Here is a 25,927-nt window from a genome sequence, read left to right as displayed (position 1 = left end):
ACAATTTTATTACTTCGCTAAATTATCATGATAGAAATGGATAGGTATCCCACAAGGAAACGTTCAAACTCTCCCAATCCAAACTAAAATCACCACTCTCCGGCTCTTGAAAGACCCAATCCTGCATCGCATCATCGGCCACTCCAGCTTGAACATCCGTAAACGAAAACATATCATCCAACATGTTTTCATCTTGAGAACTAGTAGGTGCATCCAAGCTGAAGAGCTTTGACACGTAGCGACTTCTACCAGTGGATGATTCCGACGAGCGACGCTTGTCAATGGCACCTGAGAGGGTCGTGAGAATGTCGAGGTAGTGCGCTGCTTGGGGACTTTGAGTCGACAAGTGCTTCAGAACTTGTTTTGCACCCTGGAATGCGGTATTGATGTCTGATTCAACAGGATACTTTGCGAATATTTCGAGGCCTAGGATTAGTCCAGCGCCAAATACAAGAGCCCTATACTAGTTAGTGAGAACAACAGAATAAGGGAGGGCACCTACTTCATGATACACATATTCCCCTGTAGCAAACCAGCGTCTAGTGCCTCAACGCATGTTTGTGACAAATACATAGCAGCATCAAGACAAGCAGCCGCCAACTGTGAATGTGCTCCCTTGGCAAGAGGTTTTGCTGTAAGAGTCGATATCAAAAACGGTCTTGAAACCAACATAACAGCCAAATAGTACAAACATGAAACATGCACCTTTGCAATCGTCCCATGCTGTCCAGATGCTTCTGTGGGTATCTTCACCGATGCAGGAAGGTCTCGTTTCCAGCGCTCGATATCCTGGAGGAACTGTTCCACTATTGGGATTGTAACTTTCTTTTGATCGTATAGCGTATCGGTTATGTCGTTAATTATGGATGATACCTTGTTTGCAGCCATTAAGCATTCGGTTATCCGGTCTCCTGGTTGACCGACGTCGTCGAGTTTGCTATCCGATCGGATCTGGGCTGAAGCGGATGGGCGGCCGAGAAGAGAGTTGACGAGTTTATCAAGGATGCATACACTCATCCAAACACGTAGTCTGACCGTCAGCTTTATCTTTTAAATGGTCCCATATTTACTTACTTTGCTTGATCTGCCGCGTCTGGCTTCTGGCCATATGATTCCCGACTATGCAACCCAAGCGCAAGAGCCGCTTTTGCAGCTACACCGAGGTACATAAACGCTGCATTCCTTCGACACTCGCCGAGCATGTAAAATGCCATGAGAACGAAGGTACGGACCATGTCAAGGTCTGGATCTTCGAGAAATCCTATAAAAGCTTGACTGCGGGCTTTCCGGAAGTAGGCTTGGCCTATTGTCCGGGAGCTGGAGAGTGATTCACATTGTGCACCAATTGCTATGACTAGATCAAAAGAGGCTTGTTTGAGAGGTGATATTAGATACGAGGGTGAATCCGGGGGGCTTAAAAGATGTGCTTCGAGTTCGGGCGTGTCAAAGATGTGGATTAATGCTTCGGTCTGATGGTGTTAGTGGTGTTGATGAGGATTCATTGGTTGACATACCACTGCGTAATAAGAGTGTAGGTATTGTGTCTTTTGGGCAAGACTTAGATCTGCATTGATTTCATGATCGTGTGTCGTAGCAGTTGGTGATTCAATTTCTAGCATGGTATCGCTCTTTTCATTGTGAGAAAATGCTGAGGGTCCGATTTGTTGAGATACGAGATTGCGAACAATTTGCAGAAATGATATCGATGCAGCACCCCCAATGTAGACTGATAGTTGATGAGCAATTACCAATTAAATGATATGAGAATCTTACCTCTCTCACCACGTGAATTTAAAAGCATCCGTGGATTCGTAGCAGACGACGCATCAGCCTGACTATCCCTGTCATCCTCCTGTTGTGAATGAGATGGTGAAAGCGGTCTGTAATTTTCTTCGGTCTCCAGGTTTTGCTGCACGCTCTGGTTCGATACTGAACTTGTCCGACCCGTACTCGTGACTGAATTAACAGCAGCAGCTCTCTCTGCCCTTGCTCTGGTTCTTGATCCTCGTGGTGCATACGTGATAAAACACTGCGACTCCAGCCCTCGCCTCACGCATTGAGTACAAGGTGCAGAGCCACTACATCGCTTTTTCGTTTCGCGGCAGAGATTGCATGCCTCTGCTGCTCTTTGTCGTTGATGCGCTGGGACGATTGGACGTGGCATTGTAGCGTGAGTCGGTATGTGGTTGAGGGAGAGGAAAGTCGAGATAAGGCGAGATGGGTTCCGATGGAATTTCCGATGGGGAATGGCAGTTGATAAGTTCCTCTGCTTCCGAGACTAAGCTTCTAGGGGTTCAGTTTGCGGGGTAGGGATAGCGCTGAAGATTCTGGCACAGTGGTTACTGATAGCTGATGAGCACTAATGAAGGCCCCTGTTGATATGGGAACATCCGCTATTGGTCAGTTTTGTTTTCCCAAGGAATTACAGCGTATACCCTTCATCCCGGGTATCAGAACCTATGGCCGCTGGAAACATAAGAGACGAAAATATAAAAGGTAATCTTTTGTTATTTAGACCAGGCTTCTTAGGTGGTTTATTTCTGTACCCTAAGACTTAGGAGGCTAACGTTTCTGCTGCCCAGCTACCTTCCACCGTACTCAAATGCGTGACTCGGGACGATCGGCATCATTACTGTAAAATTCATGGGAGCAACACATTACAGGGTTTGAATACCAGCCCAGTTGTTTAGACGATGTCCTACTAGGCGATGTAGCTCAGTACTTCCATCATGTCGAATCCCATATTCCTCCGCATCCGTCAGAATGTGATCGATATAACCACCCGCCCAAGAGTGGTGCAGGATGTGACCGATAGCGCAGTGAATTGCCAGCAGTCGCGGTGATGGAGGATCGATGTTGTCTTCAGTGAGAGAAAAAGTCCGAGTAACAGGAACATCATCTGTGAACCCTGGGGGAAGAAAAGTCCCAACATGGTACCTGTGCGGAACTGTACCCTCAGGCTTGAAAAATATGTTCAAATCGCGAAAGTATATATGCAGTGCTGAAGTCAGCGTTAACGCATTCCCAGGACTGTCGATCAGGATACCCTCGATCAGATCGGCAGCTCCGTCGTCCAACATATCAAGTATCGCTAGCGAGATGGTCCCAGAGTCTCTCACGATTTCTCCGCCAGAGTCAAGTTGTGTTAATGAATGCGGCAAGATGTGTGCCACCTCGAGGCGATCAAATCGTTGCCCTGCTAGAGGCTGGCCATCTTGGTCACATGCCTCACCTTGGCCATGTCGTTCCGAATCGAATCGTTTCAAGGCCTCAGCGTGGTCATATTTGTTTGATACGACACACCGATAGCGGTCTCGTATAAGACAGGCCCCTCTTAGATTGGCGATTCGCTCTAGACTCCCTGCGAATCCATGTGCTTGCGTACTCATAACGGCTGAAGGAGACGCTGGTGAAGGTTGAGGTGTTTTTTTGGTTGATGCTTTGAGTGGCAGAAAAAAGTTATCAACAAGGTAATCCGCGAAATTGTCGAGGGAAGCTCGGAGTTCATCTCTACGGTTGGGGTCGTCAAAGTCGATGTCTTCATCTTCATCTTCGTCCGATGTTATTGGTAGTCCTGCAAACGCAAAGAAGGAAGCTAAAAGTCTCTCCTTGGACTTTTCATTCGCTGAGTGCTCATACGTTAAGCTGACGAGTTTGACGCGGTCATACGTGTCGCGACCTGGTCTAAAACCTTCGCCTTCGCCTTCGCTTCCAAAGTGGTTGACAATTTGGTCGAACCGGCGCTTAGCAGAAGATAGGGATGAATTGTCGAAGATCTCTTGCGAAGACTGTCGGTTTTGGAGCCCCGATGGGGCTGCGGGTGGTTCCATCTTTTTTTGTTGATGTTGAAGCAGTGAAGTTGAAGTGCCTCGTGCTGCGTGAAGTATGTACAATCACGTGATCACATACATCTCTTTCTTGTCTTCAATCCCTCAATTAGGGTCTCCAATCAATTGATTCTCATCACTCTCACAATACAATACCTTGGGAAGCATGACACGAAATTGTTACCTTATTTTCTTACCCTAAAGTGTTGGTCAAGTACCTAGGTACTTAGGCAGGTGGGTAGCAAAATAACAGTGACTTAAAGTAATCCAGACGAAACTAGTAGACCACTCTTAGGCTACATAATCACTAAGAGTGATCTAGCATTTATGTCGACAAATAAATCAGTTTCGGTTTTTATGCAGCCCGCCTGGTAGGATCCGGTATCGCCGGCATTAGATCGGAGATTGTTGGGCTTATCGATAGTGGATCATTAGTTCATCGCGTAGAATAAGAGACGAAATTAGTAGATCACTCTTCGACCATTTAGACCAGACTCGTTGGACTGTTTATATCTGTACCCTAGCATTCCCGTAGTAGCTTCTGCGCTACTGTACCCACTAGCGCGGGCATGAATTGTTTGCCAATTGACTCCCTCAATTCACTACCTAACCTACTCACAATCATCAATTTACAAAATGTCCGCTGCAGACAATGGGGAACTGCCCGGCATCTTTGAGACCACAGGATATGATACACATTCAGACAAAGACAGCATCGTCGTCGACAGAATTAAATCGCCGCGTCATGGGCTAAAGAGAGTATCCGCCGCCTGTCAAAGATGTCGCCGCAGAAAACAAAAGGTACCTGTCTCTGCATCAACGCTGTGCCAGGGTGAACAACAGCTAACATACTGTGCAGTGCGACGGTATACACCCTGTTTGCGGATCTTGCGCTGCTGCCAATGTCTCCTGTGTACCTTCAGATCGTCTCTCTGTCAGACAAGACAGGGAATGTGAGTGTGACCATCTGCGAGGCCAAGTAGAGCGTCTGAAGGATCGCGTCAATCAACTGCAGACACGCTTGACAATGCAATCAAGACTTCCCTCAGAAGCGCTATCTCAAGACAGCATGCAATTGCGCCCTATCCAACGACCAGAACCTGACGGATCAGTGGCGAGTCTCGAAAGAGGCTATGTCGGACGAATGCTTCTTCCTACCTTTCGAGGAGCGAATGCTAATGGAACCTCCGAGACTGGTTTCAGGAGTGGTCCTTGGCAGCTGTGGAATGGTCTCTCCGCTAGCGACACGCCTCCGACTCCCACGTCAAACACTTTCAACCTCCATCGCGATGGAATCGGACTGATAGACGTGTTTTTCGACCGCAGATGGCCCCAGTATCCCGTCATTCATCGACCGACCTTTATGGAACAGCACTACATCCCTTACTGTAACGGACAAATACGAAACAGGCTATCTGCGTTTGAAGTACACATGGTCCTCGCCATAGGAGCTTCCGAAAAAGCCCGCATCAGTTCTGACGCGCCTGTTTCTCACGAGCACTTTTTTGAAGCCGCGGTGAGAGATCTAGATTCTGTTCTGGCAGCTGAAGACATTGATTGCATACGATGTCTTTCTCTGCTTTGTCTGTTCGGAAGCAATGAACCACAGTCTGTCAATCTGTGGTACACCGTTGGTATGGCTTTGAGGCTTGCAGTTGGCATCGAGATGCACAGAGACGAGAGTCTGTCGCAGAAATCTCTTTTGGACGCAGAAATGCGAAAGAGACTATTCTGGAGTCTGTACACCATGGATCGAAGCGTATCCATATCTCTCGGTCGACCACTCGGAATCCAAGACGCAGACATAACCATCCCCCTCCCTTTGATTCTCTCAGATGAACAGCTCGCCGGCCCGCCAGATCGCGCTATTCCCAATATCCTCCCGGATGTCCGAGACATGTCAGCCTTTCGCCACATCGTGGAACTTCGCCAAATCAACGGAGGCATTTATTCAGCTCTCCATTCAGCTGGCGGTGCAAATTTGGAGAGCACCAACCTCGACGCCATCCGCCAGCAGCACTACACTCGTCTCAACGCATGGCTTCTGTCCGCTCCTAGATATCTCGCTCCGCTGTCAATGTATCAGACGCCTGAATGGTTTCAGATTGCGTACCACCAAGCGGTTATTAATCTTCACCGTCCGTCACACGCTTCACCCGTGAGCAGCGCCGATGCCATTCGGCTTTGCGCTGATTCATCGATCAGTTTGATTAGTTGCTACAACGCGTTGTACGCCAAGAACAAGATCATCTACACTTTTGTGGCGCTGGATTCTTTGTTTTTGGCAGCTGTCACGATGTTGTATTCTATCCGTGCGAGCTCCATCGTCCGCCACGAATTGACTCGGGAGGTGGTCGAGTCTAATATTGAGACATGTGTGAGACTCTTGTCCAAGATATCTCACGGCAAGACAGTCGGTGAGCGAAGCATGCAGATTATTCGGAGGCTGGGAAATGCCACGTTGGCTGTTTTTGACAACAGTTCATATGCCGAGGCGGATATTGATACAGAGTTTATGTCGTGGTTCGGTGTCAAGAGTCAAAATCCGGTTAGACCGGAGTATCCCACGCCGAGCATTGACACGGCCTGGAATGATTTGTTTGAGCATGGTTATGATTTGACTAGTTATCAGAATGGGCACTTACTCTTGTAGTGAGATCAAGGTTCCTCAGGGCGCAGCACTAGAGGGTGTCTGGATCTCACAGAGTTGACTTACCAGAAATGTTGGTCGCTTGAGATCTAAGAGACTAAATTAATAATTCATTTTATGCTATTTACACCATAATTTTTGTCATTTGTTTTTGTGCCCTGAGGCTTAGGGGGCATTGTGTCTGATCACCACTAGTACAGAAGTTTAACACCACTCTCAATGCATGTAATGCACGAGCAGGGATGGCTCAAGTTTAAGGCCGAGACATCCGGCGCTTGGGACCCAAACAATAAAGACTTGAATTGCCGAGAATTGTTTTAGCTTGAAAGGGACGAACTATTGGTGGCTGTCTTATCAGATAAAAGAGAGACAAGACAAGCATATGCAGGGGAAATGTGTGCAGATGTCAGATAATCGCAACATATTCACCAAGTACTTCAAGTGCAACTTCACGAGACCCATCGTTCAGAAATAATAGTATATAAGTCGAGCCTAATTATAGTAGAAGTGAACACCCAATTGACACGGAGTAGCTAGCAGAGGCCTTCCCCGTCAGTATCCTCCACACCATGTTCCCATTATCCAACTAATCCATCCATCCTGCACATCCTAGCACTCAGAGAGAGCTTTCGAGCTGCTAATGCAACTGGTCCTCTAGAGGAGCTTGACACAGTTGAGGAGAGCAACGTTGATGAGAGCGCCCTGAGAAAGTTAGAAACTAATCGTTTGAAGAGTGTGTGAGTAAAACTTACAACAGGGGCGTCAGTCTTGCAGCAGTAAGAGTTGCCATTGCAGTTGCTGCCGAGAACCTGGATAGGGCAGTTGAGGAGTCCGGTACAGCAGACCTGCTTGTTCTGGGCAGAGCAGACGGCGTTGTTGTTATCGTGACCGGTGCGAGCCTCAATGTCGGCGGGAGCAGCGATGGCAGCGGCGGCCAGGGCGAAGACAGTGGTGAGAGTAGAGAACTGCATTTTGAATGATGGAGTTGAAAGAAGTTGGTATTGAGAGAGTGGAAAAGTGTTGAAAGTGTTGGAGGATGTTGTTGTTGGAAGATGGAGTTGATTGTTGGTGGTGAGGAATATGAGTTTGAGAGGGAGGATGGTCGGGTCTTTATACCTGAGAAGCTCTCACCAAAACATACCTTTGAACCAGCCTTGTTTTCTCATTCATGTTTCCTCAACCAAAAAGGTCAAGGTCACGATCGTCAACAACGTTCAACTGCGCCTGGGATCAATGCACCTGGTGGAGATGCACGCCTCGCCTCGTACCTCTTCCGGGCCCTTCCCCCTGCTCATGATCTACCACACGGCAGATTCGGGCACGGGAAACCCCCCATGACATTAAGCTCGGATCATATTACCATCTCCATTTATTTCCTAGCAGGGTTTACGTTTATACTTTGGCGCAACGGTATCATTTGCGAGTCTACTATAAAAAAAAAAAACAGTAACTAAGATAGTTAGTTAAATCTTAAATTTTTGCACACGGAGAACTCCATGGCCTTTGTTCATACGATGCGGGCACGATAAACGCCCGTTAGAGCCGATACTTGAATAAACGCCCGTAATGTGGGGTTGAGCCTCAAAACAGAGCCCTGGCGAGAATTGTGTTTCTTTCGGGAGATTTACTCCGAGGTTGATAGGGAATATCGTCATCAAGCCTCATTTTTTTCCTGTTTCTTGACGCGCTTAACTGCATTGAATTACATGAGGCTCTTGGGAGAGACCTTGTCGTCTCAGGCCTCAGAAATAACTTGATATGTGACAGCTGTAAGCCTCGCACAGCAGCTGGGAAATTGCACAGCATACGTTATCGTTCAGTAATATAGACGTTGAATGTCCTTTCGTGTGTAGTGGACTACGCCTGTGCGACACAGGGGTCACCATTGTCTAGCCACGTCGTCAACGACCTGTTGCCCGTGACTTGCAGGTGGTTCCCATTCGACGTTTGTTTCTATTACGGAGCACTGTCCGCATTATCGTGGAGCAACAAGGTTACTGTCAATCCAAGTTATGCTTTCTCAATACGAAGATCCACTTGTTTGTTCGACTCGTTCCTGGCTTTGCAACATCCCAGTTTTAGTTGCCGCTGTGGGACGTTTATTTGTAAAAGGGATCGGCAGTAGATGGCAGCATCTGCAATGCCGATGGTCCGAAGCTGGGTGCGGCTATGGGAGATCATTGGTGCCCTAGGTAGTACCGGAAATCTCAAGTCCTTGATTTTGGGACGATCAACGTTGTAATTTATGATCGATGATTGCTTGCTGACTGCATCTTTACGAAAACTGTTGACCAAGAGATGCCAAGTGAAGTGTGCTGCTGCGCATTGAAAGCAAACCCTGACCGACAAAGACGAGACGTCGCAATTGCCGTTGCGCTTAACCCTGGCTTTACCTTTTCGTGTTTAGTAAATTACTGGCGCGCAAAGTCCCTTGCAATTTAAAAACTGAAAAAGTTCTGGGCCAAAGTGGATAGCCAAGTTGAACGTGTACCGCGAGTAGTGCTCCATCTAGCATAGTAGCCCAACGGCCAAGACATACATGAGAGACAAGACTAAACCCAATAGTAGCGCTTATTTTCTTTTGACAAGTACATACGTTGACAATCATCACCGTTCCTGGGTGAGTCCTTCACTAAACGGAGAAAAAGAAACAATGTCTCAGAACCCTGCAAGTAGCGAGTCCTGATCTGCGAAATCACCTTCTTTAATTGAAAGCAGCTCTCCGTCTCTCCACGGAGCTTCCGCTTGTCATCAATAACGATTATATTTTCTGTCATAAATCATTGGACCACGTCCTTAACCAATAGGTCCGCCAATGTTGGTGCAGTGTTTCCCCAGCCTCTAATACGTTGAGACAAAAGGCGTCCAATAGTGAACCCGGCAGTCAGATGCAAGCCACTTTTGTTTTACACTATTGGAAATATTCCCGAAGATCTTTACCGGAAGAATAAAAGAGATAGGCTTGGTAACTAGACTGATATCAAAACTGTCTATCGAAAAGTGATCTGCGTTTTCTTGTGTATTATAACTAGCATTTTGTTAAGAGGCGTTAGGATTTTGTGAGTTGGCATGATGGGAGTTGAAGCCACTGATGATGATCTTCAACGGTGAGGACATGTGGCTTGCACTTATGCGACCTCGAGACAGAGAGGATGTAGGTCGGTGTAATGAACTGGTAATACAGCAGGTTTACGCGATGGTGAGCATGTTTTCTATCATTGTTGGGTGTGATGCTTTCAGCTTCGTCGTTTGTGAGGATAATCTTGCTTTTCTGTGATTAACCTTGAATGGCGGTAATTGTCAATAACTCGGGATGAATCCTGATTATGCAACATGTTGTAATGAAAGAGGTCTCGTGCCCAAGCAACAAGCAAATCTGGCGAGGTGGAAAGTCCAAGTTTGGATAAAGGTCGAGTGTTGGAGAGGCACGGATGCAGGAACTAAAATGAAAATATGACTGGTCAATTTACTGCTCCGGGTCGTCGCTAGAGAATTTCTCAAGTTGAGAAAATTCTACAAAGGACAACATTTCTTTATCACAGGAAAATAGAAAATTAAATACAAAAATATAAACTCACTCTACTGTTTCAAAGACCTAGATATTCCTGAGAATTACACATCTACGCTATCTAATTACGATAACTTATTTCAAGAATAATTCAAAGAAACATAAACTTACCCTATGCTCCCATCACGAAACAACTGCACGTCCCACTACGGATCCGAAGTGGATAGACCGATCAGATGATATGATTCTCTCTATTCTATGGGACTGCCGATCATTGCAACAGAGCTTAACCAATTTCACCGCGCGGGCCGCTTCCCCTTCCGCACCCTCGCGTTCCCCTGCCCGACGTCTCCATCAGCTGAACCCCTTGTAGCCCTACAGACTCCAGTGAGTCCAGTCTCTGCTGATCCTGACTCGTGTTCACACGCGATGGTTCTAGGCCTAACAACGAGGCCATGTTAAATGATACGGGGACTTGTCATATTACTAATTAGTCGAAAAAGAATGATACGATTGGTGAGAAATGTTACCCTTTTTTTCTTCTCTTTAGCGGCACAGCAAAACTCTATTCCCGCCCCATATTCAAAATCCATGTTCTTCGACTGAGACAAGAGACAAAACCCCTTGTCTCCGCCTCTTGCTTTTTAGACTATCTCCTTTCTTTGCAACGTCAAACTCCAGAACTCTCCGACCAAATCAACTCCCCAGTCACTATGAGGTTGGGTCTCAATCATTGTGAACCCAGCCTTTGCGTATAGGCGACGAGCACCCTCCAGCACGCTCTGCGTCCAGAGGTCGATATGCTCATACCCAGCGTTGTTTGCAAAGTCGATGCAAGCTTGAATTAAAGCTGTTCCGACGCCGAGACCTCGTGCGGTTTCTTCGACCATGAGAAGTCGAAGTTTTGCTGTCTTTGGTTTTTTATCGCTGACTAGCATGATACAGCCGAGGAATTGGCCATTGTTCTCGGCGATCCAGCAGCGCTCGAGGTCTGGGTTATAGTTGTCGAGAAAATCTGCTGTGATTCTTGATATCAAAGACTCGAATCGGAAGTCGAAGTTGTATTGGTTTTCGTAGATGACGGCGTGGCGGTGTGTGATGTAGCCCATGTCACCAGGTCGGTGAGTGCGTAGGATGAATTGTTTAGTAGAAGGGTTATCGTATGTCATTTTGAACTTGATTGATTGATGTTTATTGATAGTTATCTATTCTATGGAAATGTATGATTTTATAGATGCGATGTTGTTGTGTTTCAAAGCGGCTGTTGCAATGTCAATAGCAGGGCGTTCTGTCAATGTCAACTAAGGGCGCGATGCCAACTTAATCTGCCAAGGGTCTCCTTAGTTAGGAAAATCACCAGTAACCCTCGCGTGTAAGTGGATATAATATTTTGAGAGAATGCTCTAGAAGACTCAAGCGAGGAACTGTGAATAGCTATGATTTTACTAGGCGACTTTAGGTTAGTTACAGAGATTGGTTTCTCAACTCGATGAACTGTAACGAGACTTCAAACAACCTCTGTATTTTACAGTAAGAAAACAAGGGTGGTGTAACCTATGATTGATAAAATATAGTACAGTAAGTGAAAAGACGATTTGTCCTATTTCTCTTCCAGCCAAGTAAGCTACCTATAGTAGCAATTGTCCGTCAATTGCGTGCGGTTTCACATTAATCTCTTATCGATAAGAATTAGTACTGAAGCACAGTAAATACATCGAAATGAGGCTGCGATGATTGACAGTAAGGATACCTCTGAAATATCGACACGTGACGGTATGAGTTGCTGATCAGGCTGCAGCAGCTGACTGAAATCCCCTCTTTCTATTATTATTTGTATACTACAACTAAGCAATTTGAAAATATCCTCATTCACTTTACAGTCGCTTACCTGGACCTTGGTCTAAATCTCTCAAATATCAAGGTCTAGGATGCACGATCCTATAATACAAGCTCTAGAGAGGGGGGAACAGCTAGAGCCGGAGGTAAGCAGTCCGGTTGGTGACCAAGAATTGGCTCTCGCATCGTACATGAACAGCCTCGCTCTTGAACTGCACGGTCACTACCACGACATATCGGGAGAAGAACAAACGCTGGAGGACGCTGCAGAAATGGCTCAAACGGCCACACTTGTCACGTCGGATCAAGACCCTAACCTCCCACGTTACTATAATGATCTTGGATTAATACTATGGGATCTGTATCATCACAATGGGTGTGATGATGCTCTTGAGCAGGCCATCGTCTCAGCTCGAAAAGCAGTAGAAACGTCCCCTAAGACCGACCTCGATAGACTGCGATATCTCGATACTCTATCGTATATTCTATACGATGACGGTAGCGGGAGAGGGTCATTTGAGGCCGCCAAAGAAGTCGTGCAAGATTGTCCGGAGAGTCTTGAACACAGGCACGAATACGTCGATCATTTCGGTCGCGTTCTATATGATTTAACCGTCTATACTAAATCCATTGATGAATTGGAGCAGGATTTGGATACGGTACGACAATCTGTCTATAGCATACCAGCCGACGCATCCTACAAAGCTCAATGCCTCTCTACACTTTCTCAATTGCTGAATGAACAGTATAACGTCCGACGAGGGCACATGGACCCCGCTGAAGCCGTGCAACTCGCCAGAGATGCACTGGCCGCAGAGCCAGAAGATGGCCTGGATAGGGAAACATATCTACACCGCCTCGGCTGTTTGCTAATGGACACTTTCCACTTCACACGATATAGAAGCGACATTGAAGAGTCGGTCAAGCTCCTCCGACAGGCGACAGCCGAGATTTACGATGATGATGATGCTGAATGGCTTTCTCGGTCATTTGACTTGACATATGCTCTTGAGTATCGCTCGGCTATTACAGGGTCGCTTGAAGACCTCAGCGAATCAATTACCATCGCTCAAAAGGTCCTTAAGATGTTACCTGACGATCATGAGACACGATGGGGACGATCGCTGCGTCTCGCAAGTCGACTGAAGGAACGGTATATACGGACCAAGGCGCCCTCGGATTTCGACGAAGCGATACGGATCATTGAAAATAGCCTCGCTTCAGCCCCAGAAGATAATCCGGATAGGGGAAGGGCGTTTCACATCCTTGGCAATGCCATGGGTGAGCGATTTTCTATGATAGGATCAATAAATGATCTAGACGAGTCTATCAAGCTTGCTCAAAAAGCAGTCCAAGTCACGCCAGAGACATATTATGAATTACCACTATTTCTTACGAGCCTAGGTTCCGGACTATCTGATAGATGTGACCGAATGGGAAGGTTGGGAGACCTTGAAGAAGCAATTCGAATATGGGAGAGAGCATTGGACCAAACACCAGAGACGGCCCTGTCGTGGATAGGACTTATTTACAATCTGGCAGCATCATACAGAAACAGATTCGAGAGACTTGAGAGAGCTTCCGATTTAGAAAAGTCTATTGAATTTGGTCAGATGACAGTCAACAAATGCGGAAGAGGGAATGCAAATCGACACATGTACATTGCCAGTCTGGCTTTATCACTGAAGCATCGTTTTCATCATTACAGGTCCATCAAAGACATCGATACTGCTATAGATCTGGAGAAGGAAACACTGGAAATAACACCGACCGATCATGTCGACTACTCATTACACCTAAACGCATTGGCGAGAAGCATGTCGGCAAGGTGGGGGGAGACGAAGGATGAGCAAGATCTGGAGGACGCCATTGGTTTCGAAAGAAGAGCGCTTGAATCAATGGGCACTGGGCATCGTCGGCGAGCTGAATCTCTTTTTAATATGGGCTTATATCTTCTAAAACGGGAAGGTGTCACCGGAAGCGAAGACGACACGCGGGAAGCAACACAACTATTCGAAGAAGCAGTAAAGCAGACTCAGTCATCAGTCAAAAGTCGTATAGAAGCTGCTAGACGACTTACGTACATCTACATGAGCCAGGGGAAGTGGCAGCTGGCGTATGACTCTGCAGTGGCGGCTATTGACATGATACCTCAGTTGATACTTCGATCTTTGGGAAACAATGATAAGCAGGAGCTTTTGAAAAAGCTTGGAGGTACTTCTTCAGATGCCGCTGCTCTAGCTCTGAATCTTGGTAAAGGGCCCATGGTAGCCCTCGATATGCTGGAAAGAGGTCGTGGACTACTCGCGGCGTCTATTGACGATTTGCATACTGATGTCGATGCATTAAGAAAAGAGTTTCCTGATATGGCAGAAAGATTCGTCTCACTACGGAATCAACTAGGACGAGATGACATGCCCCAACAAGAAAGCGACTCTAGGTGGAACAAGGCCTCGAACAAGCGGCACGAGGCTGGAGACAAGTTTGACAAACTCATTGCTGAGATCTGTCAACAACCTGGATTTGAAAACTTTCTACTACCTCCGACTGAGCCCAGTATTAAGCAAGCCGCTGAAAGTGGCCCGATAATTGTGGTCAACACGAGTATGCTCCGGTGCGACGCCATTATAATAGAGACGCACCAAATCCGGGTGGTGCCGTTGCTAGGCTTCAGTCGTCACGAGATGACAAAACACAGCAGAGAGGGCACAATTCGAAGCTCCCTTGCTCTTGAATGGCTATGGGATTGTATTGCGAGACCTGCGCTTGATGCCCTGGGATTCATCAAAACTCCAGACAGCGAATGGCCTCATGTTTGGTGGGTTATGACAGGACTTTTGTCAAAGTTTCCCATCCATGCAGCAGGGGAGCACGCACATGGTAGCTCAAACACGGTATTGGACAGAGTTATCTCGTCATATCAGACCTTGGTGCAGTCGATTATTCGTGGTCGTAAACGTCCTTTTGAGGCAAGACCACTACAACAAGCACTGCTCGTTGGTATGGAGGCAACGTCTGGCAGTTCCTTTTTACCCAACGCAGGAAAGGAAGTAGCCGCTGTCCGACAGGTTTGCGAGTCAATGTCGATCCAAACTGTCCAGCCAGAACCAGTCAAAGCAGCAATCACTTCGCAACTTCTTCAGTCAGAAATATTTCACTACGCTGGCCATGCTTACACTGATGACCATGATCCAGCAGAGAGTTACTTATGCCTGGAGGCAAATAAAGCTGACTGTCTTACTGTTTCAAATCTGCTTGATATCAATCTACAAAGGCAATCGCCTTTTCTCACTTACCTCTCCGCATGCGGGACAGGAGAAATTCAGAATGAAGATTTAACAGATGAAGGTATCCATCTGATAACTGCTTTTCAACTATTGGGATTTAGACATGTGATAGGCACCCTTTGGGCTGTTATGGATTCGTTGTGTGTGCACTTTGCGAGACTTGTTTATGAGCATTTGAGGGATCATGGGACGACGGATAGAGCTGTGGCTGAAGGGCTACACCATGCGGCGAGAAAGCTGCGAGATAAATGGTTGGATAGGAAGGATAATGAAAGGAGTTTGTCAAAGCGGGTAAAGATGGCGATTAATGAGAGTACCCAGAGTCAAGGTGATCAGGGTGTTGCAGGCAGTGATGGTATGAGAGATATTGTACCGTGTGACGACAATGATGACGTTGAGTGGCCGGATTGGATTCCATATATTCATGTTGGAGTATAGTTGTGTCATCAATTCCTAGCAAAGAGCCTCATATGGTTACTTTTTATCCAAGGTTGAGTGTCTGTTTGCCTCGTTCTGAGTCAAGTTTGGCTGTTTCTTCCAATATCTATGCAGCAAAAGGCTTTGTCACATTAGATTGACTGTATTTTGCTTTTTGTTTTATATGTTTGTATGCTTTATTCGATGCAAATTCACATAGGATCGAAGGCAGCGGCAATCTGCGGAACGTTCCGGAATCCAGAAATGTCTATAAGAGACATGACTCCCTCCAACCCAGAGGAGGAAAGAATTACAAGTTTCTTCTTTTATATCTAATTTTCATGTTATATACTGGATGTCAGGTAACTGTCGCGCTTCTAATGTCTTTGTATCTCTACTGTACGATGATATACAGTCAGTGGATCCGTTACTGCCAGCAGGCTATTGTACTGACAACGATGCATCCAGACGATGAGCTCAACAGAGGCTGCCCCACATCGCTATGATTGATCTTTTCAAAGAGCATTGTTCGGTATAAGGACAATAACAAAGACAACATTCAATCCCTACACAATGTCACGACACCATTAATAAATATCCTGTCTCTCTTTGCAATTTTTTATATTTTAATACCAACACCTCATCTATATGGTACGGACTTGTAACCATCCCAACAACACATTATAACATTCCCACCGCCTTCCCATCACTATAGACACTACTACAACTATATAAGTATGTATCTACCTGATCTATTCGTGCTACATCTTGAAGCCGTCTACTAACATTTGCATCAGAACAGAATGTCTATCCACTATATCACCACATGGGAGTTCCCAGCCGACCCCGAGGCCGTCCCCCTCTCGACTGCGCAGCACCTCCTGGAGAGTCAAGGGCGAATCAATCGCCTTGCCGCCGAACAGGATCTCGAGATCCTTGATATCCAGGCCGAACTGGAACGAGTAAAGGCCGACTTGGAGATGCTCAAGGCCAAGCGCAACACGGGCGAATGGCTTACTATCGCCGTCTTGGTGCTCATCATTGGCATCATGTTTGCCGGCAAGAGATTCTGAAGGTTTTGATCACTGGATGTTTTGATTGAAGATTTGGAGGACAAGTACAAGGCTTCGGTCAAGAGAAACTCGAAAATAAACAACAAGAATTCTGGGTTTTATTTAGAGATAAAATTCCCCCAAAATAAATCAAGCTTAAGAACACACACCTTTGTACCTTGTGCATTTTACAGTGAAGACTTCGACGCATAAACCACTAACATCTCACTCCGAATTCTGCCATCATTGTAATTCTCCATCAACCGGATAACAAGTTGCCGGTACCGCATTGCCAAGACGATTTTATAACTAAAGCAGTTAGCCATCCTCAGAGATCTACCTTCAATTCAACGATGAGCCTGTTCAAGTGGGGTAGCTTGCGGAGACTTGCGATCTTTTGGGTTAATTCATGTCGCGGTGCTATAGCCGGGGTCGGATAACGTAACCGAGATCCCTACACCGGGTTTTTCACTTTTCGATTTGTCATCTTCAAGATTGTCATGTTTGTTTGATTCTGATGGTAGATATATCAGTTTTGTTTCCAAACATTCGTTGATGTTGTCAATGACAAGAAGAACAACTAGTTACGATGTCACCGGAAAAGTCACCCGAGCTAACCAGGGATGGGTTTGGCCACGAACAATCCCCGACGATGGAAACACAATCAACAGAGGATAATAACGACACAACACACGTGGACATAGAGTCAAGTCTATCAGCATGGATCTGCGTCATTGGAAGTTTCTTCTTTCTCATGCCCACATTCGGTACGTCCTCTATTACTTAACACCCCAATCACTCTCACTAAACAATCCAGGCATGATGCAATCCGTTGGAACATTCCAATCTTATCTCGAATTGAACCAATTGAGCGACTACACAGCCGGCGAGATTGGTTGGATCCCCGGCATGTACATGTTCGTTTCCATGCTTGTGGCCATTCAAGTTGGGCCAGTTCTTGATCAGCATGGGCCCTTCGCAGTGAGCATCATAGGCGGTGGCGGCATCGTGGTCATGTTCGTCCTACTAGCTGAGTGTAAAGAGTATTGGCAGTTCATGCTGTGCTTTGGGATACTTGGTGGACTCGCGACGGCCATTGCTGGTACTATAGGCGTTACTGTCGTCGCCAAACTCTTCTCAAGAAGAAGAGGGTTGGCTATTGGGCTGGCTCTCACCGGATCGTCGATCGGCACAGTCATATTCCCCATCATGCTTCGATCACTACTACCCAAGGTCGGATGGAGCTGGTCAATACGTATTTTGGCCTTTGTCATTCTCGGTATCTTCATCCTCGGCACTCTGTGTCTCATTCCTTATAAGCGACTAACCAAACTCGCTGCTGTACCTGTCACCAAAAAAAGCGGTACGGCAGTTCTCAACTTCTCAGCTTTTCGATCTGTTCCATTTTCATTGCTATCAGTCATGTATTTCACCATCCAGTTTGTACTCTATGGCATTGGTGGTTTGCTCCCTACGTTTGCAATCCAAGCTGGTCTGAAAGCCGAGGCTGGCTATACCTTGCTTTCTATTGTCGGCGGAGCTTCAGCCTTTGGCCGTGTCATTCCTGGAATAGCTGGCGATAAGTTTGGTCATTGCAATGTTTTGATCTTCATGATGGCAATGACACTTGTCTTCATGGGTACTTTGTTTGTGCCATTTGGTAACAGAAGCGTTGTACTCTACGTTTTCACTGGCCTGTGGGGATTCTGCTCTGGAGGGTTCCTTTCCATCACACCAGGTAAGAGCTATTTACAGCGTTCAGATCCATCAGTATCAGTCGGCTAATTGTTTCAGTATGTGTCGGCAAGACATGCGATCCCAAAGAATACGGACGGTACTATGGTACGACTAACCTCCCTTCCAAGATGACTTTACTAAACAACTAGCAGGTACCCTTAACTTCTTCATCAGCTTCTCTTTGCTGGTATCTATTCCTGCTAGTGGTACCATGGTTGAGAGAATGGGTACTCAGGCACTGAGTGGACTTTTAACCGGTATACTTGCGCTAGGCTTAGGGTGTCTGGTCGCTGCAAGAGCCTTTCTCATTGGCGAGTGGTTCTCAATCAAGACCAAGATATAAAATGATGATTTGTTGCAGGAAACTTTGGAGAGAAGTGAGTTTTGGGTTAATGTAATGGCAGAGCAGTTTTGTTTAATTACCTATACACACACTCCAATGACGAACCTATTCAAGTGGGGACGGCTTATGGAGACTTGCGATCTTAAATGTCAAGGTGCTATTATGGCCGGGGTTGATCAAGGTACCCGAGATATCCGTGCTGGGGTTTTCACATTCTAATTTGTCGTTGTTTCAAGCTCATCACCTCCGATCAGCTATAAAGCCGGTGGCATTATTATTTTGCTTAAACATTTGGGAATATTATCAATGGAATGAAATCACGAGATAAAAGTTTACCAGGGTTGTGTATTGTCAAGATCAACGTGCGACGATAGAATCACAATCACGACGAAAAACACATGTCAACATATAGTCAAGTCTATAGGTATGGATATGCCCCTTGAGAGGTCTCAGTCACAACCATAATTCATAAATGTTGTGGCAGTACTGAGGCCATATCAGGGTAGCAGTGCGAAACTGTGTCTTGTGTTATCTTGACAGCCTTGTTCAGCTCTACTTTGAGTTTGCGCGATTCAATTACCCTTCTAAAGAAGCATATCTGATTCGTTCAATGTAACAGTAGCGCTGTCAAACAGACAAAACGGACGCGGAACAAATACGGAAATATGCCGCGCTTTAACTTCTATTGGAATGTAATCTCTCCACTAGGAATCTCGACATACATATTACAGGGCTTTTATGGTCTCGCAACAACGCATGATCGTATAAATCGGATAAGTCGGCCTGATTTAATAACCAGGGACTTTTCAGCTCAAGGCAGATCTCAGCTCTCTTTACTAGCCATGAGGTTTTTCCATTCCTAATTTGGCCCCGGCGTCCCGGAGTTGTGAGGTATAATAGTAGCGATATGACCACGGCCGAATCTCAAACTCTGTCACGTACTTTTTGAGCTTATTTTTATTAATACGATGAAATTCTATTACCTTTTGTCTCTCTACTTTGCCTCACAGGCCATAGCAGCTAGCCCAAGTCTGACAAGCAAAGGCTGTGTTGATCCATCAGGATTCGAAAGCTGCCAAAATGACGCAAACAAACAAACATCGAGCTGCATCAGTCAGACCAAAAAGGATGACAGCCAGAAAGAGCTTCTAGCATGTGGTTGTCAAGATTCGGTCAACAACTACAACTGTTACGCATCTTACTGCTGGAACAGGGTCTGGGAATGCGAATACCAAGAGTACATCATCGCGTATATGCAGAATTGTCTAACCGCTAAACTCCCCGTTCCATACTTTCCTGCCCCGAAGGATGCCCCGGATGCATGTTCATGCAATCTTGGCAAGATTAATATTGCCGTTAACGACGCTATTCAACAGGCGGCGACATGTTCCAACAATGCCAATTCTGGTGACGCCGGAGCCAACCTGCAACAGATGGAGGGATGCAGCTGCTGCGAACTCAGTGGCACTCTTTCAAGGTGAGTGAGTCGTGTTCTGTAAGACGTGTTAACATTGCTAATGTCTGCATCTGTGTTCGCAGCCTGTGAGTTGGCTCTAGCAGCAAGCCACTGCATAATATAATGAAATAGAAAACATCATTTCTGCAGGGCAAGCAAGTGCTCGTGAAAGGAAATCTCAAGCTCGGTGGTGTCTGTATCATGAGTGGGAAGATGGGAAGACCCGGAACTCGTGCTCTTTCTGCTTTGTCTGGAGGCCTTCTATGGCACATCCCGTCTGCACCCTACAGTCACCAAACTTTGAATTGAAGGCCAAGGAGTGGTCTACTGAGGTTTGATGGGATCGTCAAGTTGAATTGAGGTTTTGTATGGAAGCGGGGTATCATGACTGACATCACTGCACATGTCAACGAAACTCATATTGGCGCCATGAGGTACCAACCTCCCCAGATGACACAACTTGTCGTATCACTCATGCACTTGACAGGTTGAAATGTAAGTAGATCTGTCTAGCATAAACCGGCTGTCTCCGTATTGAAAGCTATGTGCATTGGTTTTGTTGGGAAAATTGGGGTTTCATCTAGCCCTAAATCTCGAATAGTCTATGATCAGCAGTAAGACTTGAGCTGAAACTGAGACACGTAATTACTAGTCTAGCTCTTACATTGTACCATTTCTACTGATCTTAGTGGAAAGTCAGCAATAGGTAGTGGGTGGATAATTCTGGCTCGGGCCTGAAAGAAAGTTTTTGGTCAAATGTCTTTGTTTGCTCATCAACCAACTTTATATACGTATGTAAACGTCAGTGTGCAGAGCGCCAAACCCACAGGATTGGTTATAAAAAAAGGCATCGTGCACTCAATCTCAATGTAAATTTTTCATCCTCTACCATACCATCTCGTCTCATTCTTAAGAAATCAACTATTCATTCCCCTTGACCAAACTACAATGGCCGAACAAGCTCGCCTTCAGGGATCCAAGGAGAATTTCCAAGCTGCGTATGACGCAGCTGTCAGCCAGAAGGAAGATCAAGAGAAACATTGGAAAGAAGAAAAGGAAATGGGTATGCACGATCAGGAATTTGAACAATGGTATCCTATAAATGTAAGCACCTGAAGATAAGGTTTCCAAGTTAACCCCTCTAACTATTGACCATGCACCCGGCTTCTCTGCTGCCTTGAATCAATACCGAGGTGCTAGAGCTGCATACATGGACGCACTTTCCGCAGTTGATGAGCAAGCTGCTAAGACTTGGCAGGAAAAGATTAAACAAGCCAGCAGAAGACCCAATGGTTCTATTGATACAAACGCATTGATCGCACCTGATGCATGAGGTTTCTTGGGCCTAAACAATCCATAGCAATTGTTCAATACAGCATGCTATAAATTCAACAATTTAAAAGAGTCAAATATTCAGGTGATGCCTTGTAATTTGCTGAGAAGACATGCGTAATAGAAAGCATATAGCCAGGCAAATTAGGAGCAAGACTGATGCTGGCACATTTGCGGCGTTGTTTTTTACGGTGCCAATTTTTGTATCCTTCGTTTCTGGTAGGACGATGTGATGGGAAGTACAGTGGAATTTGACATGTCACGCATTCACAAATCTCCCCAATAACGTTGCCGTATCTTGTCCATCTCTAATTCCTCCGGATAAGGATCAAGAAACCTAGCAAGAACTCCCTGCCACGATTTCCGAGTCTCGTTACCATACCATGCCGCAGTGTACTCCCAATAATAAGGGTACCAGCCCGCAAATTCCCAGTCAATTATGGAAACGACACGCCCATCACGAACCATAATGTTGGAAGGGTTCAGATCCCCGTGAGTAAACACCGGCGGCGGCCATGGACCGTCCTGTTTGCTGACCATGTCTTTGATATCCTTCCAGTCGTCATCCTCGCGGTCTGGATGTTCTTCTGGTCGAAAACCATCACGCAACCATATGTGGAAGTCTTGAATAGATTTGAACGGCCCAAACCTAGGTCGTGACCTTGGTATACGCGAATCTCGCAGAGAACCTCCCAGGCAACTCTGTACCCCTGTGCCAGGAGGTGGAGGAAGAGCCCTCAGTTCTTGAAGCATCTGTTGCAGCTGCATGAGAATGCTGTCGATCTCTGCTTCAGACGATTTTGCTAACGCTTTTGGAAGAGTCTGTCCTTGTACGCGTTCCATGACGATAAATGCATGATTCTTGTGCACAAAAGAGCAGTGGACAGTCGGGACAGGAACCGAAGTGTTGGCAGCCACAAATCCCATGGTTGCTGCCTCGGTGAGATGAACAGATCGCCCTGTCTTGACTATAAGGTGTTTGGAAATGGGGACACAAGGACCGTTATATTTGTAAAACCACGCGGTTGTTTTGAGGGCAACACGCGTCAGTAGACGCCGAAGAGATGTGTTATTTATCGCCAACGATTCTGTGTTGTTGTGTTGAGTTGCACTTCCGTCTTCTGGAGGTACGTAGTGATTTGACATGATGAGATGATTGTTTGGTTGCTATTTTAATGAGATACTGTTCTGTAGGGTATACGATCAGCACTTGGTCAAATTGATACGCGACGTGTATGAAGAGACATGCGCGCCAGGAAAGAATATTACTAATACAAGCCAATCAGAGTCCTGAGCGGCCAGAGGCAGCTAAGTCAGCTCGATAGCCGTGTTATACCCAAGTCAACGAATAAGAGAGAGTTATTTTCGTGGCCCTGGCTGACTTGATACTTTTTTGGTGGTTGGTACAACTTTAATGGTAATTTTGCTTCGAGACTTGATACGATATTTATATTGCCAGAGAAGTGATTTGGTCCAAGGATTAACATTCTCACACGCCGGTGTTGCTGTCTAACGACCTTCCTCCTTCTCAAACCCCTCGAATATCTCCTGCAATATAAACTTGGTCTCCTTCACTGGCCACTCATCGCATTTCTTATAATCCGCCTTGAAAGACCATTTCCCAGAGCCAACATTCTCCGTCTTGCCGTTCTCTCCATCAGGTAGCACAACTTCCATTGTCGTACCAGTTGGTACCTCGACATCCACATACAGCACATCCTTCTCCAACTTCCACGAACTCGATACCTTTCCAAAAGGTGTGAGATGCGATGCAGAAGCCCACGTAAAATCACCAACGATTTCTGGCTGCACCCTAGACTTCTTCCATCCAGCCTCAACCTGTTGAAGCCCAGCAAGTCTTTCGACCATGAACTTGGCTACTGCTCCATAAGCGTAGTGATTGAAACTGGTCATCTCGCCAGGGTTGATTGATCCATCTGGGAGCATGCTATCCCATCGTTCCCAGGTAGTTGTTCCACCCATGGAAATAGCATACAGCCAAGACGGACACTTTTCGTTGAGGAGCATCGCGTAAGCTACATTGCTGTGGCCTGTTTTGGTGAGGGCTTCGCAAACATATGGCGTTCCAGCGAAGCCAGTGCCTATTCGGAAGCCGTTTCGTTTGACAATGTCTGCCAGTCGTGAGCCCGCACGTGATAGCTGTTGTTCATTGAGTAGATTGAAGCAGATGGCGAGAGCATAAGCGGTCTGAGTATCTGATACTAGACGGCCATTCGGTGAAGCATATTCTTGTGTGAACTCGACGCGAGCCTTTCCGGCCCATATTTTGTAATAAGAGCTGCTCTCTGCCTTTCCCAACACACTGCATACCTGCCCCATTATGTCGAGGCAATGTATCAGAAATGCATTGGCAACTAATGGAGGATCAGTTGTAGCTTTGGCAGCATCGTCTGGTGGCGCATTCGGATCAAGCCAGTCCTAAAATAAAATTAGCAAGGCCTTTCTCATTTCGTGGTATACATACCGCAAGTTGATCCGCATCAAATGACCAAAGGTGAGTAGATCCATCTTTATTCCTAGGAATAACCCTCAACCATGTCTCCATTGACTCAAACTGGTCAAATAGAATTGACGAATCCGCTGTCTCCTGATACAAAGCCCACGGTGCCAGAACAACAACATCATGCCAAATCGCACAAGGCCAGATAGGACCCCAGATTCTGCACTTGTCAAGGACATTGGGCGAGACCATTGGAGGAATTCCTCCTCGTTGTTTCTGGTCAAATGAAACACCCTTGAGCCAGTCTTTCAGGATCGGATAACAACCATAGATGAAATTGGCTGTTGGTGCGAATAATGCCAAGTCTCCTGTCCATCCGAGACGTTCATCTCGTTGGGGGCAATCTGTGGGTATCGAGAGAAAGTTATCTCTCATACTCCAGCGAACATTGCTAAAGAGCTTGTTGAGTTTGTCGTTTGAACATGCAAATTGGCCCTGTTCTTCCATATCTGTGTGGCAAACCACGGCCTCAACTGCGTCTGTGACATGCTTTTCAGGCCAAGGCCAGTCCTCGATTTCGAGATAGCGAAAGCCATGATAGGTGAACCTTGGCTCATAGCTCTCTGGTTCTGCATCACCTCTGAGTGTGTAGATGTCGGTAGCAGCACATAGCCGCAGAGGCCTTGTGCCCAATTCTCCATTCTCGAGAACTTCGGCGTGTCGCAAGGTGACTTTGTGTCCACGGGGGCCTTTGATCTGCTTGATACGGACATACCCGACGAGATTCTGACCAAAGTCGATAATAGTCTTTCCTGTCGGAGTGATGATTTTCTCAACAGGCTGGACGGTTTCGGTGCGACGAACTGGCTCGGCAGTAGCAGCGGTAAGATCAATTCCCTCTGAGATGAATGGTACTTCCTCCACCTTCTCCCAAGTGCCATTGATATCACCAGGGGAAGACCACCCTGGTATCTCGAGAGTGCTGTCGTACTTCTCTCCGTCGTAAAGTTCTGCTTGGCGAATGGGACCCTGAGTTACGGTCCACTCATTATCTGTCGTGATAATCTGAGTGGATCCATCGTCGAGACGAAGCTCAAGCTGAGCCAGTACACTTGTTCGAGTACCATAGATATTTCTTCGACCACCATCAAAGCTTAGTCGGCCGGTGAACCATCCTTCTGCCAGACGGACACCCAGGCAATTGTCTTTGTCGTTGATGGAATCAGTGACATCGTAAGTTTGATAGGTCAACCGGTCATCATAGCAAGTCCAACCTGGTGCCAAGAAGTGATCACCGACGCGTTGTCCGTTGATCTCGGCTTCGTATACACCTCGAGCTGTGATGTACAGTCTTGCTGATTGCACCTTTCCACTCAATGAGAAGGTCTTGCGAAAGAGGTCTTCTGGTTTGGGCTTGTCATTGTCTTTCTCTGACCATAGAGCTGAAATGAAGCTGCCTTTCCAGCCACTTCGTTCCAAGATACCTGTCTCTAACCAGGCATCGTCACTCCATTCAGTGAACGCAGTCTGTCCCTTTGCCTTAACTCTGACTGAGACTGTATATCTCTGACGGGACACAAGCGGGTTCCCAGGCCAAGTAACCAAGTAAGACTTGGATGATCTAGTCTCAACAGTACAAACATGATGTTTCTGTTGTCCAAAGACCTGGTTGACCTGTATCTCATAGGCCTCTTGCTCAAAACCCGGTGGTGCATCTTGAAAGCGCCATGAGATGCGCGGTTTGTTTTCGTGAACGCCAAGAGTATTGGGGTGACGATAATGCTCGAAACGAACGTCGACCACTTTGAGAGACATGATTGAGAGAAATAACCCGAATGGCTGTAAGGAGGTGTTGTTCAAGGGGAGAAATCGTTTACGCCTGTTCTTTATACCGTGCAGAAATCAGGTTAGCCCTGACGTGAGGAGTAGTTCCAGTTTTGTTTTAGTGTAGCAGGGAAACGACTCGCTAGTGTGTGCGGTTATGGGGTAATGGTCGTATCGGGACAATGTCTCCCATAACT

At 46.4% G+C, this 25,927-nt stretch overlaps 12 protein-coding genes across 12 annotated transcripts; 6 read left to right on the top strand and 6 right to left on the bottom strand.

The window, feature by feature from the left end:
• Positions 1-25: 25 nt before the first annotated feature.
• Positions 26-1,619, bottom strand: FPSE_07347 (uncharacterized protein; the record flags this gene model as incomplete). Its single annotated transcript, XM_009260465.1, has 4 exons — positions 26-458; positions 503-1,030; positions 1,075-1,469; positions 1,515-1,619. 4 exons carry the CDS (start codon positions 1,617-1,619, stop codon positions 26-28), a joined length of 1,461 nt encoding a protein of 486 aa, XP_009258740.1.
• A 1,038-nt stretch (positions 1,620-2,657) lies between these two features.
• Positions 2,658-3,830, bottom strand: FPSE_07348 (uncharacterized protein; the record flags this gene model as incomplete). The annotated part of the gene is made up of 1 exon (XM_009260466.1): positions 2,658-3,830. One exon carries the CDS (start codon positions 3,828-3,830, stop codon positions 2,658-2,660), a length of 1,173 nt encoding a protein of 390 aa, XP_009258741.1.
• Positions 3,831-4,463: 633 nt separating this feature from the next.
• On the top strand, positions 4,464-6,480 carry FPSE_07349 (uncharacterized protein; the record flags this gene model as incomplete). The annotated part of the gene is made up of 2 exons (XM_009260467.1): positions 4,464-4,628; positions 4,687-6,480. The coding sequence occupies 2 exons, from the start codon at positions 4,464-4,466 to the stop codon at positions 6,478-6,480; spliced, it is 1,959 nt and encodes a 652-aa protein (XP_009258742.1).
• Positions 6,481-7,131: 651 nt separating this feature from the next.
• Positions 7,132-7,448, bottom strand: FPSE_07350 (uncharacterized protein; the record flags this gene model as incomplete). The annotated part of the gene is made up of 2 exons (XM_009260468.1): positions 7,132-7,179; positions 7,230-7,448. 2 exons carry the CDS (start codon positions 7,446-7,448, stop codon positions 7,132-7,134), a joined length of 267 nt encoding a protein of 88 aa, XP_009258743.1.
• A 3,181-nt stretch (positions 7,449-10,629) lies between these two features.
• FPSE_07351 (uncharacterized protein) lies at positions 10,630-11,154 on the bottom strand (the record flags this gene model as incomplete). Its single annotated transcript, XM_009260469.1, has 1 exon — positions 10,630-11,154. One exon carries the CDS (start codon positions 11,152-11,154, stop codon positions 10,630-10,632), a length of 525 nt encoding a protein of 174 aa, XP_009258744.1.
• Positions 11,155-12,093: 939 nt separating this feature from the next.
• Positions 12,094-15,978, top strand: FPSE_07352 (uncharacterized protein; the record flags this gene model as incomplete). Its single annotated transcript, XM_009260470.1, has 2 exons — positions 12,094-15,463; positions 15,941-15,978. The coding sequence occupies 2 exons, from the start codon at positions 12,094-12,096 to the stop codon at positions 15,976-15,978; spliced, it is 3,408 nt and encodes a 1,135-aa protein (XP_009258745.1).
• Positions 15,979-16,328: 350 nt separating this feature from the next.
• FPSE_07353 (uncharacterized protein) lies at positions 16,329-16,598 on the top strand (the record flags this gene model as incomplete). Its single annotated transcript, XM_009260471.1, has 1 exon — positions 16,329-16,598. The coding sequence occupies one exon, from the start codon at positions 16,329-16,331 to the stop codon at positions 16,596-16,598; it is 270 nt and encodes an 89-aa protein (XP_009258746.1).
• A 568-nt stretch (positions 16,599-17,166) lies between these two features.
• On the top strand, positions 17,167-18,657 carry FPSE_07354 (uncharacterized protein; the record flags this gene model as incomplete). The annotated part of the gene is made up of 4 exons (XM_009260472.1): positions 17,167-17,344; positions 17,395-18,315; positions 18,372-18,419; positions 18,467-18,657. 4 exons carry the CDS (start codon positions 17,167-17,169, stop codon positions 18,655-18,657), a joined length of 1,338 nt encoding a protein of 445 aa, XP_009258747.1.
• Positions 18,658-19,625: 968 nt separating this feature from the next.
• FPSE_07355 (uncharacterized protein) lies at positions 19,626-20,731 on the top strand (the record flags this gene model as incomplete). Its single annotated transcript, XM_009260473.1, has 4 exons — positions 19,626-20,134; positions 20,197-20,199; positions 20,601-20,608; positions 20,715-20,731. 4 exons carry the CDS (start codon positions 19,626-19,628, stop codon positions 20,729-20,731), a joined length of 537 nt encoding a protein of 178 aa, XP_009258748.1.
• A 330-nt stretch (positions 20,732-21,061) lies between these two features.
• FPSE_07356 (uncharacterized protein) lies at positions 21,062-21,446 on the top strand (the record flags this gene model as incomplete). The annotated part of the gene is made up of 2 exons (XM_009260474.1): positions 21,062-21,176; positions 21,223-21,446. The coding sequence occupies 2 exons, from the start codon at positions 21,062-21,064 to the stop codon at positions 21,444-21,446; spliced, it is 339 nt and encodes a 112-aa protein (XP_009258749.1).
• Positions 21,447-21,712: 266 nt separating this feature from the next.
• FPSE_07357 (uncharacterized protein) lies at positions 21,713-22,591 on the bottom strand (the record flags this gene model as incomplete). Its single annotated transcript, XM_009260475.1, has 1 exon — positions 21,713-22,591. The coding sequence occupies one exon, from the start codon at positions 22,589-22,591 to the stop codon at positions 21,713-21,715; it is 879 nt and encodes a 292-aa protein (XP_009258750.1).
• A 363-nt stretch (positions 22,592-22,954) lies between these two features.
• On the bottom strand, positions 22,955-25,721 carry FPSE_07358 (uncharacterized protein; the record flags this gene model as incomplete). Its single annotated transcript, XM_009260476.1, has 2 exons — positions 22,955-23,884; positions 23,931-25,721. 2 exons carry the CDS (start codon positions 25,719-25,721, stop codon positions 22,955-22,957), a joined length of 2,721 nt encoding a protein of 906 aa, XP_009258751.1.
• Between the last annotated feature and the right edge of the window lie 206 nt (positions 25,722-25,927).

Source organism: Fusarium pseudograminearum, chromosome 4, assembly GCF_000303195.2.
Source record: "Fusarium pseudograminearum CS3096 chromosome 4, whole genome shotgun sequence".
Taxonomy (NCBI): domain Eukaryota; kingdom Fungi; phylum Ascomycota; class Sordariomycetes; order Hypocreales; family Nectriaceae; genus Fusarium; species Fusarium pseudograminearum.
Note: the sequence above shows the minus strand (reverse complement) of the source record. Positions and strands in the feature narration are given on the sequence as shown.